General features: G+C 39.0%; 1 protein-coding gene across 2 annotated transcripts in view; it reads right to left on the bottom strand.

Moving 5' to 3' along the window:
- The window catches only part of msi2a (musashi RNA-binding protein 2a), a 134,133-nt gene extending 116,371 nt beyond the window's left edge, over window positions 1–17,762 (bottom strand). The window contains exons 1-5 of one of the 2 annotated variants that reach the window (XM_057320809.1): window positions 17,592–17,762; window positions 17,296–17,336; window positions 16,979–17,060; window positions 16,068–16,152; window positions 11,838–11,879 (exon numbers count right to left, since the gene is read on the bottom strand). In XM_057320809.1, the coding sequence (XP_057176792.1) occupies window positions 11,838–11,879; window positions 16,068–16,152; window positions 16,979–17,060; window positions 17,296–17,336; window positions 17,592–17,653 (312 nt within the window). In that variant the 5' untranslated portion in view covers window positions 17,654–17,762. The other variant, XM_057320808.1, reaches the window with a different exon arrangement.
- Window positions 17,763–20,433: the final 2,671 nt, after the last annotated feature.

The following is a 20,433-nucleotide window of genomic DNA, read 5'->3' as shown; positions in this document are numbered from 1 at the left end:
ACCACCCACGTTCATGACAGAGGCATACTGGATCAGAGAAACAACACAACAGTACACTTAAAGGCGCAGTTCTTGGTTAACAGCGGCCACTAGCGTTGTATTATAGATTTGCCACGAATCGCTCAGTCCAAACACGACGGTGGCCACCACAGTACAAAAAAGATGTCGTTCTCATGTTGACGCAGGGAAGAGATTTTGCGGGCATTAGAAGGACTGTAGAAAGAGCGATGTCTTATGTATTACATAAAATAAAAGGTTTGTGGATTTTAAGTTTAAAAAGAAGGATAAAAGTCAGGCAGGAGCTAGGACCTGTGTTAATATTATAAAGACTTTACAGCAGAGACACTCGCGTTAGGACGCGCGGTACTGAGGCTTTTAGCAGAGATACTCATAGATATCTATGGAGATACTTTCCAGCAGAGACGTTGGAGAGAAAGATCGTCTAAAAATCACCCCCGAGGTTGCATTGATTCGGATCAGTACGTGAGTAACATACTAACATACCAAGATATGTTGATGTTGTAATATTAGCTGTGTGACGGAGCAGTTTTGAGCGTCATTGTTTATCTGGAACCGCTTTAATATTGTACTCGTCCAGATGCTTGAGAGAGAGAGAGAGAGCAAGAGCGCGTTGGAGCTGAAACTGGTGAGCGAGCGAGAGTAGGTTTTACTCTTACTCAATGATGAATAAACTTTCAGTTAATCCGTGGGTCACAAGCGTTCCGCACCGGAGAGCACGATCCGTACGGATAACGGATCTTCCCACGATCCGTTTCACCACTATACCGCAGCGGAAAGGAAGAGGAAACGGGCGTTGTAGAGTTGTTTGTCCGTTTAGGGCTGCTGTACAAAACATGGCGGCGAATTCAATGTATGTAGGGCCGCTCTGTATGTAGATATAAACAGCTTATTCTAAGGTATTACAAACATAATGTTTCATTACGTAAGGTCTTTGTACACCTCTGAAGAAATTGTTTTGTATATTATATTGCATTTCTGTCAATAGATCCTGCTAAAAATGCCGTATTGTTCCTTTAAGATATCTGTAAAATAGGAGGACAAACTTCTTCCAACACTGATGTTAAACAGCCTGACTACATGCTCAAGGAGTCTGCATGGTTTTTGTAATGATTAACGGGGAATTCTGCAGATTTGGACACATACACATACAGTAAATACATAAAAACAAATACACGACGATACATATTTAAAAAACTAGGAGAGCATTATAAAAATATTTACTATTTATATGTGTTCAGGTAAAATTATCATTTTTGTTTCATTCTGTGAATTAATAACAATATTTTTGACAAATTTCAAATAAACATAATGTTTCTATTTGAATTTATCTGCAGAAAATGAAAACTGGAGAAACAGGTCAAAATGACAGAAAAGACGCTCTTATTATTTCAGACCTCAAATACTGCAAAGAAAACAAGTTCATATTTACTCATATTTCTCCATGTATTTAGGAAAAGTTAAAAACGTATGTATGTGATATATATGTATGTGATAACCTTGATTTTTATCACAGTTTTCATGTGTCTTGTCATGCTGTCAGTGTTTAAAATTGCTGTTGGATGACAGCAATGTCACTCCTGAGGTTTGATTTTGTAAAAATTCATCAAACACTAAACATCTACCGTAGAAAAGATGATTTCATGGAAATTTGGAATGGTCCCTTGATTTTGTCTCCCTTGATTTTGTCTGTGGCTATGTGGGTCAAAGACGAAAAAAGGTTTAAGCACAGGGGTCGGAACCTTTTTTAACCAAAGAGCCATTTTTACAGTTTTGGTTCATTTATTTTTGCAAAAGAGCCATTGCAAAAACTATAACATCTTTCAATGTCTTCAATACTAAAAACTTGACTTGTGTCCACAGTCTCACTTATGGTCCCTGTGGGGATTAATTGTTCTTTGCCTTCAATAAGAGAACATGTCCACAGACAAGGCAAAAACAGTGAAACAAACGAAACAGTGCATACATCTGGGCCTCTAAAAAATAATTTCCATGATTTATAAACAACTTACAGGTTTACATTAGGCCTCAATTCAATTAAACTTCATTATATCTAACATATAACAATTTTAAAAAATGCACATTCATAATACTGATACAAAATACTGCATCTTCTGACTTTACATTGCAATGTTCGACTTCTTGAAATGCTGCATGATCGGCGAATGTCTGACATCAGAGTACCACGTTTCGAAAGCACACGGAGCTCTGCTCTCGCGGCACTCTGATGTCATACGCCGATCGGTCTGCGCAACACCTCATAAAAGTGAACATAACTAGTGTCTTGGTAATAGCGTTGTAGTTCGGTTCGTAGGTGGTCAAGACACTTACATACCGGCATTACAACTCCTCTGTCAACCTTGACAGCTGTATGGACTTCATATGCGAGAAAGACTGCTCACACGGAAATGAGGAGCAGCGCATAATGACGCATCGCAGTTTGCTTCCATCTGCTTCCATGTGTTTTTAAAACTTTTTAAATGTGATTACGTAGCGCGGCAGCCGTAACTCTCAATAAAAGCATGACGCTCTTCTAATGCCGTGTTCTCACCAAACGCGAATTAAGCGTTCGGTGCGAGTAATTTACATACAAAGTCAATGCAAAGACGCGAACTCGCGGCAGGCGGTGCGAATGACGTGAATCGGGCGGCACGTTTGAGGCATTCTTCCGCGCAAGTTGAAAATTTTCAACTCGAGCTATGAATTCGCGCTAAGAGTTTCAGAGGTGGGTAGAGTAGCCAAAATCTTTACTCAAGTAAAAGTACAAGTAACTAGAGAAATTGTTACTCAAGTAAAAGTAAAAGTCACTATGCAATGAAAAAACTACTCAAGTAACTAGTTACTTAGTTACTTTGTATCTGATTATATAGGCCTACTACATAAAATGAATATTAACGCCAATATTTTAATATTACATTTTAATCAATATTTTTAATTATCATAAGCAGATATCTTTTCAATATACTAGAGAGACTAAAGCATAGACAAACACAGAAGAGACAAGCACTGTATATTTCATCTAGTCCGGATGCCAATGTAGTTTACACAACTTATTTAGAATAATAGACCATGTCAAACTAAAGCATGAACTAAACTCAGAGCATTTCCTAAGATGATCTAGAACATCTGCAGTGCTCTCTTAAATGAAATACACATTTTTGAACAAAGCTCATGTTTTCTCGTGCTGTGTCACGTGTGTGTTGTGAAACGCTCTTACTTGTAAACAAACAGTAAACAGTGAACCACACGCCCATCAACAAGTTTTCTTCCTTCTGTTCTTCAAATGTATATTTCTGCAAGCCCACGTCTCTGTGTCTGACAGGTAACGCACATGTTGCGGTGTCTGACGAACAGGTCGCGCGGGTGCGCGCATATGGCGGGCATTTATCATTGCTGGCAAACAATATGACACATTTGCAGTTTTGATTGTATATATATAGATTAATATCCACTTCATCCAACGCTCTTTGTGTTCTGCGTGTTCTTAAGTTTCGCGCTACGAGGAGTGAGTAATCCTGCTTCAGATGATTCAGATCGTGCTGCGAACTGAACAAATCATTTGAACTGATTCATTGGCCTATTCAAATGGTTTTGCCCATTGTTCAATTAATGCTTTCAAAAGAATCGACTCAAAAGAATCGATCACTCGGGAATGCCCGTAAAAAGAGACGACAACCTTGAAATAAACAACGCGTTTTAAAAAGCATATTTTAAAATGAAGGAACGAAGGAACGTCACGCAATGTAAGTTATGTAACGAAGTAAAAGTACAGATTTTCTATTAGAAATTTACTCAAGTAAGAGTAAAAGTACACACTTTTAATTTAACTTAAAAAGTACATTTTTTCCAAAATGTTACTCAAGTAAATGTAACGAAGTAAATGTAGCGCGTTACTACCCACCTCTGAAGAGTTTTCGAATTTCGAATTTTTCCTGAGAGTAATAAAGAGCGTGGCTCGCGTTTGGTGTGAACACAGTCGCGCTCTGTGTAAAAAGCACGCGAATTGGGAGACTTTGGGCTTTCGATATGATGCTGGGCTGCCGGCGCAAGAGGTTACCATATAAACATTGTTTGCCGTTGATTAGTGTCGTGACGCGGCTTGCGCATAGCACTGCATGTGTGTATTGGCCAGGACAACCTGAAATATTCATATATATTATGATGTTTTTAAAAGATCAAATGTTGGTGAAGGGTAGATACCTGGCGAGCCACATGATTTTTGAAAAGAGCCACGTGCGGCTCCCGAGCTATAGGTTCCCGACCACTGGTTTAAGCATAAAAACAATGGGCCTCATTCATGAAACATTCGTAAATTCCGAGTAATTTGCACGTAAAACAGACCTTCCTGAAAACTTTCCTCCTTATTCACAAATACTTAGTACGTCAGATTTCATGGTAAAACGTGTGTATGTTAAAGAATTCCAATAATTCGTAAATAGGGCGCGCATCCACGCTTATTGACAATTAGCATAATCCCCGCCTATGAATTACAGCTACGTATCAAATTACGTATCTAGGAATGCTGGAATCCTCTGGACTTCATTCTCTGGCTTGGCTACATTATATTGCATAAATGCATAAGATACTAATAGGCTATATGCGTACAAATAAATTTGTCAATTAAACTGTGTCCACCAAAGCGTTTGAAGCCAGCTAAAATAATAATACCTAGTGCTCTTCTGAAAACGACCAGATGGCGGTGCTTGAGAACGCACTGCGCGTTATTCCGGAGATGCGTTGGTTGCTGTGATTTAGAATATCCGCAACAGTTAGCCAACTTGTTACTAGTATCTTATCTTGAAGAATGTTACTGAATATGAAAATGCAGTAATCATTAATATTAACTTCTCCATTGTTGTGTATGATGGATGGTCAATGTAGTGTTTGTCCTGCCTCTTCTCCACTGTGATTGGACGGCTGTATAAAAAAAGGACATGGACGCGCTCTGCGTTTTACCCATAGATTAAAAGAAAAACTTATGAAAGATAGGGCAAAAGAACTCGTGAAATATCATTATGATACACGGTGCATCAAAAAGCAATGTAATCAGTTTGTCTGAAAGACTACAGAAGATTACATGCTTTACACCATTTACACGTGGTATGGAGCAGGTGTACATTTTTTTCATACCAACTAACATTTTTAAAAAACGAACATTTTCATGAATCTGAAAATTTACGTTAGAATGACTTTACAAACAATTTACACAAAAATTGGTTCTGCTCCTGTTTCATGAATGAGACCCAGTAAGTGTAATACTGTTTTAATTTGTTTAAATTGCTTTCAAATGAAAACGTTTTCTGTTTATTGCATTTTTGTTTTTCTGAGCAAAAAATAAATATCATACATTTTTCCCTGATTTACAGAAGACGCCCACTAAAAATGTCATTCAGTGTAACAATCTTGTCAGGCATATTTACAACAAAAATCTATTTATGACATATTAAAAGTCTAATTACTTTCACCCCAAATGCTAATTAGTTGTAATATGCCCTTTTCACATGACGTCACGCATCTTCCGTTCTGCCGCGAAGCAGTGTATCGTTGCTTCCACTAGCACTCCAGTTCATAAGGTGGCGGTAATGCACCTATAAGCTGGTTTGCCAACCGCCAGTAAAACTCAAGTAGTTACTTCCGCTAGCGCCTCAGAATGGAGTTTACCAAGTCCCTTGCACATCTGCCACAAATACGGCTAGATGATGTACAACGTTGTAACAAGCAGAGTGGGACGAGAGAGATGCTCGTCATCACTCGCGTCACCGGCCTCGCGCAGTTCCCTCACGGCCCTCGTCCCGCTCTGCTTATCACAAACGTCTTGCAGACAAATTTTAGCTAATGACAAGATCAAAGCTAGAGAAATGATACAAATTCTTCGTTGAACAGTACCTGTTTGATTATGAAGGTAAGTGTTTTCTTTTCTTTTTGTGTTAGCGAAGGTGCTAGGATAAGTAGGAATACGTGTTCTGTCAGTTTTTTTCTCACTATTGTTAAATTCCAGCGCGACGGCAAAACGGAAGTTCTTCTTCTTGTTGTTGTTTGTTGCAAGACGGATGTTATGATACATTGCTTTGCGAAAAGGCGGATGTGACGTCATTGTGAAAAGGGCTTAATTTACATTTTTTTTATTTGGCACTACCCTAGGTTTTGCCCATTTGTCAATAATAATTTTTTACTCATTTAAAGCACAATAAAATGTAATATGCTCCCTTATTCTTTTATATATTTTAACATGTACAAGTCAGAATAAGCATGTTGTTTGAATTTGTAAATAAATATTGTGTTACACTGAATGACAATTTAACATTATTTCAACCAAATTATGACATTTTATCCTCCAAAAATTTAGTTGAAACCATAAAGTAGACATTTTACTTACATTTAATGTGCATTCTATGGACATAAAATCACTTTTGTAAATTTCTTTTGTGGGGACATCTTAACATCGTTGACCCATGTATATAGATATTGACATTAGCACACTATTATTGGTAACTGGAAGCATGATCCAATTTGACATGAATTCCACAATGGAATGCAAACACAGACCTGTTTAACTCAGAAATCCTTTCATGAAAGTTGTCATATTGTGCGTGTGTGTGCGTGCGTGTGTTACACTGGTTAAAAGTACTCCTAGACACCCTGAATCCCATCTCAAGACAAGTGGAAATCCCTAACGGATGTACCCACAACCTATTACGTAAGACCTTGTGATAAGGTAAAAACGATCACATAAATATAAAAAGATTCACTGCAGTCAAGCTCAGGAAGTGAGTGACCCGTGTTGAATTATTTAGCAAACTCCGTCGGCTAAGTTTAGAAATAAACCCTCACATCTAGGTCTCCGGTCTTTTATTCCCATTTTTACATCAGGCTACATCATTTTTTTTCCTTTAATTGATAGAGACAGTCAAGAAATGGCATGAAATAATGGGAATGAGCAGAGGGCAACGTGATCAGAAACCACATCTGAACCTGAAGCACTATAGCGCATCGTGTCAGAGCGCTTACCACCACACCACAGCACACCTCTAGCAATATTAATAAGCTTGTCCACAGCATTCACATTCTCCTCTTTCAGCACTTCCCGTCTGATCTGCAAAGAAACAGCAGCAGTCACTCTTCACATTTCACTTCAGAACCTACCGCATCCTTCCCCCACTGCTTGTTTGTGCACGTTATAATCTTTTTTTTACGGTGAGATGAGAGCAAGGCGTCCCGATACCGTGATCCCATCAACTCAGCGCTCGCTGATTGACTTTTCCCTCCCAACGATCTTCTCTGCCTTTGCCAGATATCGGATTGTTTTTTGTTTTCTGTGGAAAGTCGATGGACGTCCTGTCTGTTTTGCAGAACCATTTTAATCTGCATTTCTTTTCCCAACTAAAACCCACACACGCCAGATACGCTGCTGGAGGGATGTATCTATCTAGACTTCAGAGCGTTTTCTACTTTGTAGACGGATGCAGAAGAGAGATTAAGTTTGGGTAAGTGTGTGAATCCCTCTGGTAAGAGAACCAATTCACTGTTCGGAAGAGTAGGAACGGCATTCCTAACTCGTTAATTTGTGAAACAGTACATTTAACCAAACAAACTAAGGCAAAAGGTTATAGATCTTAAATAAAACATTTTTATCTATTCTTTGATGGTGAAAAGTAGCAGACCTGAAAGTAACATCCTGAAACAACTTTAACAATCTTCTGACTAATGTTGCGTTCACACCAAATGCGAATTAACAATTTGCGTGAGTAAATTACAAAGTCAATGCAAAGACGCAAATAGACGCAAACGCGCATCAATTGCGTCTTTAGTGCAAGTTGAAAAATGTCAACTCAAGCGAGAAATTCGCGCAAAGAGCTCATTGACACCTACTGTTTGACACACCCGGATGCGTGTCCTGAAATGTTTTTTGCTTCACTCGCACCAAAATAACAAACTATTCCCACGAGTAATAAAGAGCGAGGAACGCGATGCTTCACGTTTGGTGTGAACACAGCATTAGACCCGGATGCTGAAAGTAACTTCAGGTATTTATATGTTGTAGTTTTAATAACTATAGCCAGGGCTGTCTGTGCGAAGAATACATTTCCCAGTGTAGCACGTGTGCAATACAGTTTTGCACGTGCATTAGACTGAGCTGCTTGTAATGTGAAGTGTGTTTGTCGTTTTTATATGTGATGTTAACTGATGGCACATCGCTATTTATTTTATCTATGTTTTTGCGATTGAAACTTGTTTTCTGGCTGCATTGAGTCCATATATCTAGAGCCCTATGATTTGTTTGATGTGGGGAAAAAGTTGAAGGAATCGCGAAAGCGAAATCCTCCTATTTATGTCATCTGCCAGTGAATGAGTTGCACAGTTTAACATACAACATGAGTGACCCTTGTGGATTTGTCTGCATATCACTGTATGAGGACATGAACTTCATCTCCAGAGCTGCTCTAAAAGTTTTTTTTCAAACATTTCACTATTTGAGAAGCTGCCGTCAAACACACACTGAAGCGTAGTCGCGACAACCCGACAAAATAAAAGTCTGGTTAATTTGAACCAGATGAAAAATATTAATTGATAACCTGTAGTAAACACTATACATGTAGTAAACGTTCATATACTAAAGTAAGGTTCAAAAACACTATAGTACCTAGAAATTTTACTGCAGTTTACTGTAGTAAATACTAAGGCATTGTATACTACAGTCTCTTTATGTGGACAAATATATAAATATGAGAAACATAGAACACAGAAAAATTGAACACAGAAAATTTGAAAAGGAAAAGGAATTTGGGAAAAACACAAAATCATGGCCCTAATTTATTTATCTGTATGTAACATTACTGTCTTTTAATGTGTAACATTAATACCTGCACTTCAAAGATGACTACAGATGTTTCATACTTGTGCTAAAACTGTTTGGCCTGTGCTACAAAACTTTAAACCTCTGTGACACCAGTGCTATGTGCAAAAAAAGTTAACGTACAGCCCTGATATAGCACATGTCAATTTGTATAAACTAGGTGTGTAACGGTTCTCGGTAAAAAATTGAACTGCACGGTTCTCCACCAACGGCTCATCGTAAATCGCATTTATAATATGGTTCGTTAAAAATTACAACGTGTAAAACAGACTGACAAAGTTCAGCTAATGTATGTTTGTCGATGGATACACATTTAATACCTACAACAAATCAAATAACGTAGACAAATTTCAATAGGATTGACATATGCTGTAATATGACCAGTCATTTATGCTTTCATCACCCCGGTGTTGTGAGCGCGCGAGTGCCGGTGAGACCTGAACAGCACATGTTGCCGTTTAAACTAAACTCATTCAAGCCTTGCCAATTTAAACATTTAAGTGCAAGATGATGCACAACAAAACTCGCTTGCGCACTGTGAGAAGATCCGAAACGCGCATAAGGAAAGTCTCAGACATGGCACAAATATTGAGTTGTCTTTGAAGCGCTTAAACGGAAAAAAATCACACACAAAGTAGTTCAACATGCCCCTCTTGTCGAGTATCTTAACAAACATAGTAGGTTATGTCTTAAGTGAACGGACGAAACAGACGAAAAACAACGCATGTGTACAGTATCAGTGTTCTGGATCCGTTTCATTCCTCTTAAAGTGACATCAGCATATTCCTGCTGTCTGTTAAAAGTCAAGGAAATCACTCACTGCTTGTGACTCAATAGCTTCTGTAACTTCAATTATGATTCATCTTTATTTCATTTGTGCATATGCAATGTTATGTTTTATTTGATTACTTTAATCCATTTCTAGCTTGAAAGGTATACAGTATACACAGTATCTTATTTTATTTTCTGCTTTGCTCTGTTGTTTTATTGGTGCTGTTATTTGTAGCTCAATTATTTGTTCTTATTTTTATTTGTCAGTAGTCCCTTTTCCCTGAACATAGCACAAACAGAACCGAAACCGTGACCCTAAAACCGTGACACAAACCGAACCGTGAGTAATTTGAACCGGTACACCCCTAGCATAAACACATCTGTACAACTTACTAAATCGCACACAAATAAAGAAAAGTTTGGTAAACCAGGGATGAATCTGAAACACAGTTTATTAATCTGAAACACATCTCTTCAGAAAGCGATGCAACTGTTCTGAATTGGACGGCAGTCTAATTTAAGTTATGACAATCAGGGATGTCTCAAACCTGAGTGGCAGTTCTCCGTGAGCACATGCTAATAAGGCAAACAGGAAAGAGTTAATCACAACGGTCACCTCTTCTGAAGAGATTCATGACTAGCTTCCATTTCCATAACAAGCTTTCAAGCTCTTAACAACACAAGAGGCCATAATCCCAGCGGCAATTAAAATCACGTTGAGACACGCCATGATCTGTTGTGATATCACAGTGTGACACAACGGCAGAAACAAATGTTGGCTGGGAAAATCATCTCGAGACATGACTGGCAACGGTCACTTTGGCTACCAATGATAAGCTCAATTCTGAGAGGAGAGACAGCAGTTGGGGAAAACTCAACCATGAATTAAGTGTAAATGACATCACTAGTAACATCATCAAGGACTCTTGGCACCAGAGCAGAAGGTCATTAGTCAAATGTTAAAATCACCTCAGCTATCCGTTCACTTAATACAAGTCCACAATATTTCTCCTTATGCTCACGTCTTTGAATCACATGGTAATAACACTCGACAGCTACAAAGAGTCATAACCAACAGGACCGTTAGTTTAACAAACAAGCAATATTGTTAAAAAAACAGACTTCGTAAAATAGAAAATAATTGAAATTGAAATAAACACGACTGCTAACGTTCCACAAGTGCAGGCAAGATGTGTGACAGGACCGATTAGCCGATTGCTTGCGGTCTAAAAAAATCAATTTTACATGTAAAAAAGACCCTGTGCAACGCCTGTAGGTCTGCCTTAATCCTGTTGCCTTAAAATCCTTTAAAATCTATGTTCTCTGCTTCACACTGACGTAAATACAGCTTTTTCTGCACTGATGAGCTCGGCTTTCTGTTCTCTTTTAAAAATGAACAACAGTACAAGCTATTTTATTTATCTTTGTGATACCCCCCCCAAAAAAACACACACACAGAAAGGATGCTGTTACAAAAGAGAGAAACCCGTTCGTGTCTCCCTGAAATTGACAATTCGGTTCTCATAACCTGCCATCCACAGGGGAGTTCATATTGTTTTAGGAGGTTCAAAAAATAACAGTGCTGCCTGGGAGCAAAAATGTATTTTCTTTGTTTCAACATGAATCCAGGGACCTGCGGGGGGGAACGTCTGAGCCGTTTTTGAAGTTGCACAAAAAAGGTTAAGAGACCAAAACTGCAAAATAAAAAAAATAAAAAAGTCTAGAAACTCTGGAAATGTACACCAACAGGCCTAGAAGACACGACATGGATCTGATTCCCTCTGACTGAAACCACAGCCATTCAGCCCCATCCGTGAGGCACTTAAAATCAAGGAAAATTCACCATCGATCTTTCTTTGTTTTGGGACAAAAGGAAAAACCTTCCAAAGTGGACGGCACTTGGGTAGACAGTCTGAGCTTCAGACCAATTTACAGAGTAAGGAGGAAGAACCGCATTAGCACAAAAAAGGCGGACACACTGACACTTAATCACAGAACTACCCACAAATCCCGGCAAATCACTTCAGGTGAACACCCATGACTGACCACATACACATCATCGCCATCCCACTGCCTAATGCTTATTACAAAGTGAAATATCATTTACATTACCATACAAGGCCAAACCTAAATTACACCACATCACATTTGCAGGGAAATGTTCTGATGCAAAGCAAACGTTTTAAATTCTGACCTTGGGTTGAGCACGTCGAGGAAAGGCGACCTTAGGATCAATCTGTGCACAAAAGAGAGAGAAAAATTAAATGAGAAACAAAGTCATAATTTAATGCACTTATGCAGACCAAAATGTATCATTCACAATACACTCATATTTCAAATCATCACACTGAAATTATAAGCATGGATGGGTCATAATGGAACAATGATATAGACATGAATCAGAATCATCTTTGGCTTGTCATCTTGTTAATTTCAGCTTTTGTGCCATTTTACCGCAAACGTTGTGTGCAGAAAGAAAGAATGATCAGAGAAACTATTTCATGCTCCAATGTCACACTGTCTTGCCTCAGCCTTAAAACAGCTTCTTATGAAGGGGAGTTTCAAACAATCTCATCCAGACAGACTTAGTCAAGAGGAAAAACATAAACAGATCGAAATTGGCCTCTTGCAGGAAATTACTTGTCCATGTTCAGCAAGGCAAGGGCTTTAGATTGGAGCAGAACTCCCAGCGTAGAATTGAGCGTTTGCCCGAGGGCTCGGCAGCATGCAAGTGTGTATCATTACAGACGTACTATTCCTGAATAATACGCACACACATACAAACACACTGCTTACTGCTGCACACCCTGGACGTTACCGACTTGGATGTCAACTGCTATTTTCCCTTCGATTTCTTCAAAGGAAAATATCAACAGAGTCACTTTCTTTTTAAACCATGTTGGAAAAAGTAGCTAAATGTTCGTTCATATAGAAGACATTTAGACTAGTAAATATGATAGGTTAGGGTGTGAAATGACACACTGGTGTGTCTACTGAACCAAACCTTGTTTATCCCATAATTCCAATTGACTGATCCATGATTGTTATCTCTTTAAATCAGGTCAACACCTGGGTATGGAAACCTTCTCAGTGATGAATTCAATGTAGCGATTCGTTTTAGAAATTAGCCTGAGGCTTAACCAATTCAACCTCAATTATTCCATAGAAACAGTGAGCAGAAACAATATTATGCTTTGAATTTCGTATTCTCTCTGCACCCTGAAAGCAAACTTCCTATTCCAAAAGAATGAACAGACAGACACAAAAACATTCATATAGAAATCTGATTATATTTCTACATAATAAACATCGTATTCAGCCAATTGCAAATATCCAAGTTGTCCGATCAGACTCTATTAAATGAATGAGCAGCATCTATGGGGTCAGGACCTTCGTCTATAATACCGCTGCTGGTGCTGTATCAGAAAAACATATTTTTACAAGCGGCCCCAGCCATTCAGTCAGACAACCAAATCACAGATCATTTCAAAACCCTTAAAACCCATTGAAAGCAGACAGCAGTCATTAGGGCAATATATAATTTAGACTAGAGCACACATTGTACGTTTTGTGTGTGTGATGGCCTGTTATCAGATGAAACATTTACCAAGGTTTGCCCAACTCAGAGTCAGCAGTAATACAGGAGAGTTTAATGTTTTTTTTTTCCTATAGTGACCCTGTTTGCCCTTGGCATTAACATCCATTTAGGTAATCTGATAACAAGTGGTCACCGCTAAATATGGGTCTGCTGCACAGGGTTTTGTGATCCGATCACTTCAACCACATTCAAAAGGCAGCTAACACATCGCATCTGTAGAGTAAACACATTTTCATCCTGGTGCATACTAGTCTACATTCTGTAATCAAACATTGTGTGGAAATTGTTTTAGCTCAATTTTAAAAGAAAACAGCCTAATTAAAATGAATTAATAAAGTGTAAACATATGCGTTCTTAATTTAGCAGTACATCTTAAGTATGACACAGATCATATGAAGCACATCTGACCTTCAGTAAACATACTCAAATTATATAAGGTTTAGCATTACCGCTTCTGATTATTTAAGTCGGGTGATACCAGGAGTTGACAAAACAAGCGATCTTCTTTATCTCTACACTAACTTTTAACACTCACAGAATTGCTAACCACAATCTTGTTTTGCCTACCTAACACTACCTAACAATCAAAGATATTAATATTATCAAGATGCACCACTACCGTTACAATGAATGGCGAGGAATGCAACGTTCAATATGGTTCAATAAGTCCCGCCTTCCAGTAAAATAAGCCAATCGTCAATCAGTAAAGACTGACAATTCTCTGGGGCGGGGCTCTCGTGAGGCACTTGCCAGCCTGTACGCAGGCGCAGTAGATGAGGCGACCTCGAACATTTTGATTTTTAGCACAATTTAAGCTTAGCAAACCAAAGTTATGATCCAGTTCATGTCGTGTTCAATTATTGATCGGAAATATGCTGTTTAATTGGGATTTTGCCAGTGATTATATGCCTTCCCCTGGACTTGCTGCCCAGAGGCGTTGCAAACATGGCCACCGAGTGACGCGACTTCCATAAATGGAATTTGCTAACAACGCTGTCTAGATAGGCAGCTGACTGAGTTTTGGGACACAGCCTCTGACTTTTCAGATATGCCTAGATGTATTTTCTCCCCAGAGTTCTTCAAGAAAACATCACTCAAAGTGTTTACTGTTCCTGTACAAAACTCAGCACTGATTGCAGGAGACGAGATAACAACCCCCCGCTGCGATAAAAAGCTCACAGAAATCTGATTTCAGCTGAATACAGCGACACGCTGCACAGCCCCGAAACCTCACTGCCAGTCGTAATTATTCATTACCGTCAGATTTACAGACAGCGTCAGACACATGAGCGTTTCTGGAGCACGGAAGACTGAAGAACGAAGGCAGCTTGCGGCGTAGTCACTCCAGGTGTTCGGCACGGTTTGTCTGACATTTCATTTTATTGTTTTTCGTGTGACCAAACAATAAAAAAATCAACAAGCGGCGAAGTGTCATTTTCAGAATGCCTGATGTAACAATACATTTCTGTTATGAATGGCAATTATAGCACTACATGCTTTGTATACAATACAGTATACTTTATCATTTATAAATACTAAATAGTAAAACATAATATACTTGATACTGTATACACATCTGTACACCCCAAAAGTTCACCCAAAAGTTCAATTAGTCACCCTCGAGTTCCAAATCTGTATAAATTTCGTTGTTCTGAGGAACACAGAGAAAGATATTTGGAAGAATGCGTGTAACTAAACAGTTCTTGGCCACCATTGACTACCACAGTAGGAAAAAATTATTTGTAAATGTCTTGGTTCTGTTGAACACAAAAGAAGATATTTTGAAGAATGAAGTAAAGCAAACCGTTCTGGGGCACTTTTGACTACCATTGAAAATGTTCCTCCTTCCAAATATCTTTCTCTGTGTTCATCAGAACAAAGAAATGTATGCAGATTTGGAACAACTCGAGGGTGACTAAATGATGACAGAACTTTTATTTTTGGGTAAACTGTCCCTTTAACCAAGTGGGGGGAAAACAGGTTTTCTTATTCAAGCTACAGAAGTTAAAGTCTTCCAGAACGTGTGTAAGTTTATCATATAAAGACGCAAAGTGAAACAACAATTCCATGTGGGTGGAAAGTGCATGTCCCCATGAGTCTCAGGTGACTGTGATGGAAAAGAAAGGGGAAACCCAAAGGTCTCTGTTCAGAATGAGATCAGAGGGGTTCATAACGGTCCTCTCATGTTATTTCCCAGATTAGCAGGGGAAGGACACATTTCAGCTCAGAGTCCTTGAGTGAATGTCAGTCTACACACCATCACAGATGCCACATTCATTTTAACACACAGCATCTATGGTTGCTTGTATCTCTTCTACATATGGAGGGCTGAACAATAAGATTTTTTGCTTGTCTTGAGCCAGTAAATTTTTATTTGGGTTTATTTGCCAAGCCAACATTTTTACTATCCACTTCACAAACAAGGCAAATGTACAATAAAAAATATCTATAAAGTAACCATGATGGTTAAATAGAGACATGTGCATGAACAATGGATGTAACATGCACTGACAACAAGGCACTTGCTCCACAAGGTTGCATCAACAAGCCCAAAACTCAAACACTGGCTGCGGGCCATTCTTATTGTTGAGCCCTGATATGCAAGTAATTCACAGTCCACTCAAGCCCACGAGAAAAACTAACACATTAATAAAGAAGCAGGAAATAAACAGAGATGAAAAAGGAAATTAAAAAACGCTGTGGGAAAGAACGACATCAGAATTTGCCGTTATATTGGAATTACATCCGACTCGATACTCTCACACATGCAGCACACTTACAGACGTGAAGAAATTGCAGCAGCAAGCGTTATGAAGCGGTACATACCGTCTTGGAGTCTAATTCGTGGTGTGGTTGAGCTAAGACTTTATCTACACTGGAAACATCTGCAAACGTGATGAAGCCAAATCCTCTGTGGAGCAAAACAAAAACACACTGAAGGTCAGGAGATAACGCCATAGAAGAAACAGTGACACTACACACTCCTGTGCTTAACTCTTGTTTATCTTATATATTCAGCTATGGATAGTATCAATGCGTTTATATAGTTCTATAATCTCCTACATGACTATTTGAGATAATCAGTCTTTTTTTTTAAGACTCATCTTAATCCTTCCCCCACACATTGCTACACCACTGTATACATTACAAAACATAAACCTACATGAAAACAAACCGCATAAATCACCTTTATTTACATTCCGAATGTTTCAAAGCACCTCCACAGTAATAAACAGCAAAGTCAAAAAATAATGCAAAATTCAAGTTGCATTAGTAGGTATAACAGTAAATCAGTTCTGATCGAGTTTGATTCATTTAAAGTTGGTGAACATCATATCATATAGACAGAATGTGGTATACATGTCACCTGTCAACTTCAAAGTCTTAAAATCTGACCTTCATCTTTTTTTACAGGAAAGTGCACGTGTAACAGTAAACATAAGCACACATTGAAGATACACATCTATAGTTCAAACACATAACACATTTGTTAAGTATCTGCTCAGTCGTATATTGTATGAATATATCATACTTGCAGATCTTTCATAATCTGCAAATCTGTTTACTATGCATGTATAGAGGACCACACACCATCTCTCTCTCTCTCTCTCTCTCGAACAGCACAATCCTGACTCAATGTCAAGTTTCATTATGGATCAGCTTTCTATCTTCTTCTTGATCTGCCCTCATAACAGCACAAGCTAAACACAGACAGACAGTCAAGCAGTTGTGTTTACCTGGAGCGTTTGGTGGTAGGGTCACGCATCACCATACATTCTCTAATCTCCCCGAATTTGCTGAAATAGTCTCTAAGGCTGTCTGAACACAAACACAAGGACACAAGAGGGTTACACCGCGTCTACACTGCGAACGAGCGACGAGACTGGTTGAAGTTTAGTCGCGTCGCGTCGCTCGCTCGCTGTCAGTGAATGTCAGATGAATGGAAATCACAATAACCTTGTGCGCAGCAACACTCACACACAATACACGTATAATAGACGGATGAAGGTAAGTGAGGCAAAACTGCTCCAGAAATAAAATAAATTCCGCTTACCTGGTGAGGTTTGCCAGCTGAGGCCACCGATAAACATTTTACTGTAAGGAGAAAACATGGTATAAGTGACTCCAGATGTCAAAACAGCCATTATTCCGTGTAAATACCTCATAAAAAAGCGAGCCGAGAACAGCTCGAGTTGCGCGACGGCCGTTAGAAATGAGCCGTTAGAAATGACCTTTCAATCAAACACCAGCAGAACTGCGCGAGGAAGGACGCGAGAGGCTCGCGCCGACACAACTGAATCAAACTCCAAACACACACACTGGCGCGCGCACTCGTCCTGTTCTTCTTACCCCGGGTCGTGTTGCGAATCGTTCGGGCTTCCGGAGGTGACTTGACTCGCGTCCGCTTCCATAGCTCACAGCCCAACCAACTCCAAACATAAGCGTACACGCACGCACGGACTGCAGCCCCAGCTCGAGGAATATTACCGAACAGGGATAGCGAGCGTCACACGTGGGATCAGCGAGCGGCTCCCGCCCCGCAAACAGGAGAGGGCGGGGTGGGGAGCGTCGTCAGACCAATCCGACGGAAGCGATCCGGGCGTTCCGCCTACGAAAGAAGAGAACCACGCCCCCTGTTGGTAAGCAGCAATTGAGTTGGACAGACCTCTCAAGAGTTCTTCAAAAAGGTCTTTACGCTTCATAAAGTTTAGATTTGCGTCACCTTATGAATAAGTACCATAAGAGCGTCTGAGAAACAGAATGTGTTATTAAAAGCTATGCTTTATTGTAGGTATGCTCAAAACAAGGCGCGCGCGCACACCGAGTGGACAGTACGTTTTCTGACTTCTTTGATTTGAGAAAACTAACTGACTGCAGCTCTGCATGCTTCAAAAACCCAAAACAACCCACCAGCTGAGAACTCTTTAAACCATCCAATAATGTGACATCATTTCATGCCTCACACAGAAACACAAAAGCCATTCATAGATAAGTGTTCTAATAAACTCTCTGGATACAAAACCGTTAGAAGAAGTGCATGAACACCGTATTGCATTCGTGTTCCAGTTCCAAGAGGTGTTGCTAAAATGACCCCTGGTGGTGAAGATGGCACTGAAAGTTTCCCGTTTGGAAATCGTGGTGCTTTGTGTATCGCGAGCAATAAACTGCATTGTGTTACACGAGCCCAATCTGTGAGAGAGCGCGACAGTCACCGCAGCATCTGCGTTTGATTAATGAGTGGATATTCGACTTACTGAAAGTCTCATTTTTTAATGCTGTGCATCTGTTAGCTGCTTATCAGATCAATGCAGCCTCTTTAGGATTATACACATTCATCAGGCAGCTTTGTACATGCGAGGATTTTATGCTCAGAGAAATAGAAATCTCCAAATCACACTGGAGAATATGAGACTACACATGAAATAGAATCAGATGTGGCATTCAGCTTCCCCAGAGCTAACCAATCAGACTCCCCGCTGTGGGCAGATACCATGCCACTGGCAAATACATGGGCTTTTCTGCATGTTTATTGAAGAATGCCACCACTTACTTGAAATATTCAGCCCATTTTGATATACTTTTTGTGATATGTGACCTTGGACAACAAAACCAGTCTTATGGGTCAATTTTTCGAAATTGAGATTTTTACATAATCTGAAAGATGAATAAATAAGATTAATCTTAAAATAAGAGTTGTTAGAGTAGGACAATATCTGGCTGAGATACAACCGTTTAAAACTCAGGAATCTGAGAGTGCAAAAAAAATCAAAATATTGAGAAAATCGCCTTTGACGTTGTTAATCAGGGGCACTGTGGCAGGCCATCCACTCACAAAAATAAAGTTTTTATATATTTAAGGTAGGAAATTTACAAAATATCTTCATGGAACATGATCTTCACTTAATATCCTAATGATTTTTGGCATAAAAGAAAAATCGATCATTTTGACCCATACAATGTATTTTTGTCTTTTACTAAAAATGTTCCTGTGCTACTTAAGACTGGTTTTGTGATCCAGGGTCACATATTTCATTGCAATCGTTGCAATATAAAGCCACTTTCCCAACGGAAGTGTTTTGGTGTAACAATGTGTGATCCTGCAACCTTCGGCCAATTGTTCTATTCAATTGGTTTGTTAGTTTACTCAAAAAATAAAACGTAATCATTTTTTCAACCCTTATATTGTTTAAAGCCTGTATGACTTTCTTCAATAGAACACAAATGAAGATTGACGTTTGAGAAATGTCTCAATTGTTTTGTGTCCATATAATGGCGGTCAATGGCCAACATTCTTCAAAATATCTTCTTTTGTGCGCTGTAGAAGAAAGTCATATTTCAAATGAGGGAGAGTAAAAGAAATAAATTTGGGGTAAACTCCCTGTAGCTGGAGCAGCTATTGGATTTTTTACTCCAGTTACAATAAAACATATCCACATTCATATGTTATGAGGTCTCAACATGTTTTGGTAATGCCAATTATGCCAACAAATGCCAATTTTCATCAAACTCCATAGTTTTTAGTCTTTGTAGAAGAGGTTATCTAATTAAAAATATCTGACATTTCTGATACCTCGTATAACAGGACTAGCATTAAAGATTATGTTTTTGTTTTGTCTCAAAGTTTTACACATTGCACATTAGGCATGAGTCTTATTACAGTAGTCAGCTATAACATAAGCATCCATTCAAAACTTTACACTGAGTGACATCTGTTGGCCAGAAACAGATAGTACGCGTTATTTGTTCAGATGCATTGGACTGTCTGGAAAAAAGGCATTCAGAAAAATACATTAAGCAGACATTATATTCTGGACTATGGATAAAAATCAAGAACATCTTAAGAAATGTGTCCACACATGCTGAAACTTGACCAATGAACGCACAATGCTATTCAAAAATAATGGAGATGAGAATGTCTGTGCATCTCCCCAGCAGTCTCTCTAAGCTTATGTTTAAAGATGATGAAAGCTTAACGTTTAAAGAGTTATGCTGTATTTTCATTCTAAAGCTGGGTAAAAAGGAAACCACGAACTATAAAGTTTACCAAAATCACAGTCCTTCAGGATTCATTCCTTCCTCAATTCAAAGGCATGTTAATTACTTTGAATTAAAAAACCTCAAAACATCTGCTCAATTACCAGCAACCTGCTTTTACAAGGGAGACAGAAAAACACGACGCAATTTTGATATC

The sequence above is a fragment of the Triplophysa rosa genome, linkage group LG22 (assembly GCF_024868665.1).
Source record: "Triplophysa rosa linkage group LG22, Trosa_1v2, whole genome shotgun sequence".
NCBI classification, from domain to species: Eukaryota; Metazoa; Chordata; class Actinopteri; order Cypriniformes; family Nemacheilidae; genus Triplophysa; species Triplophysa rosa.
This window is presented reverse-complemented; position numbering and strand designations above follow the sequence as displayed.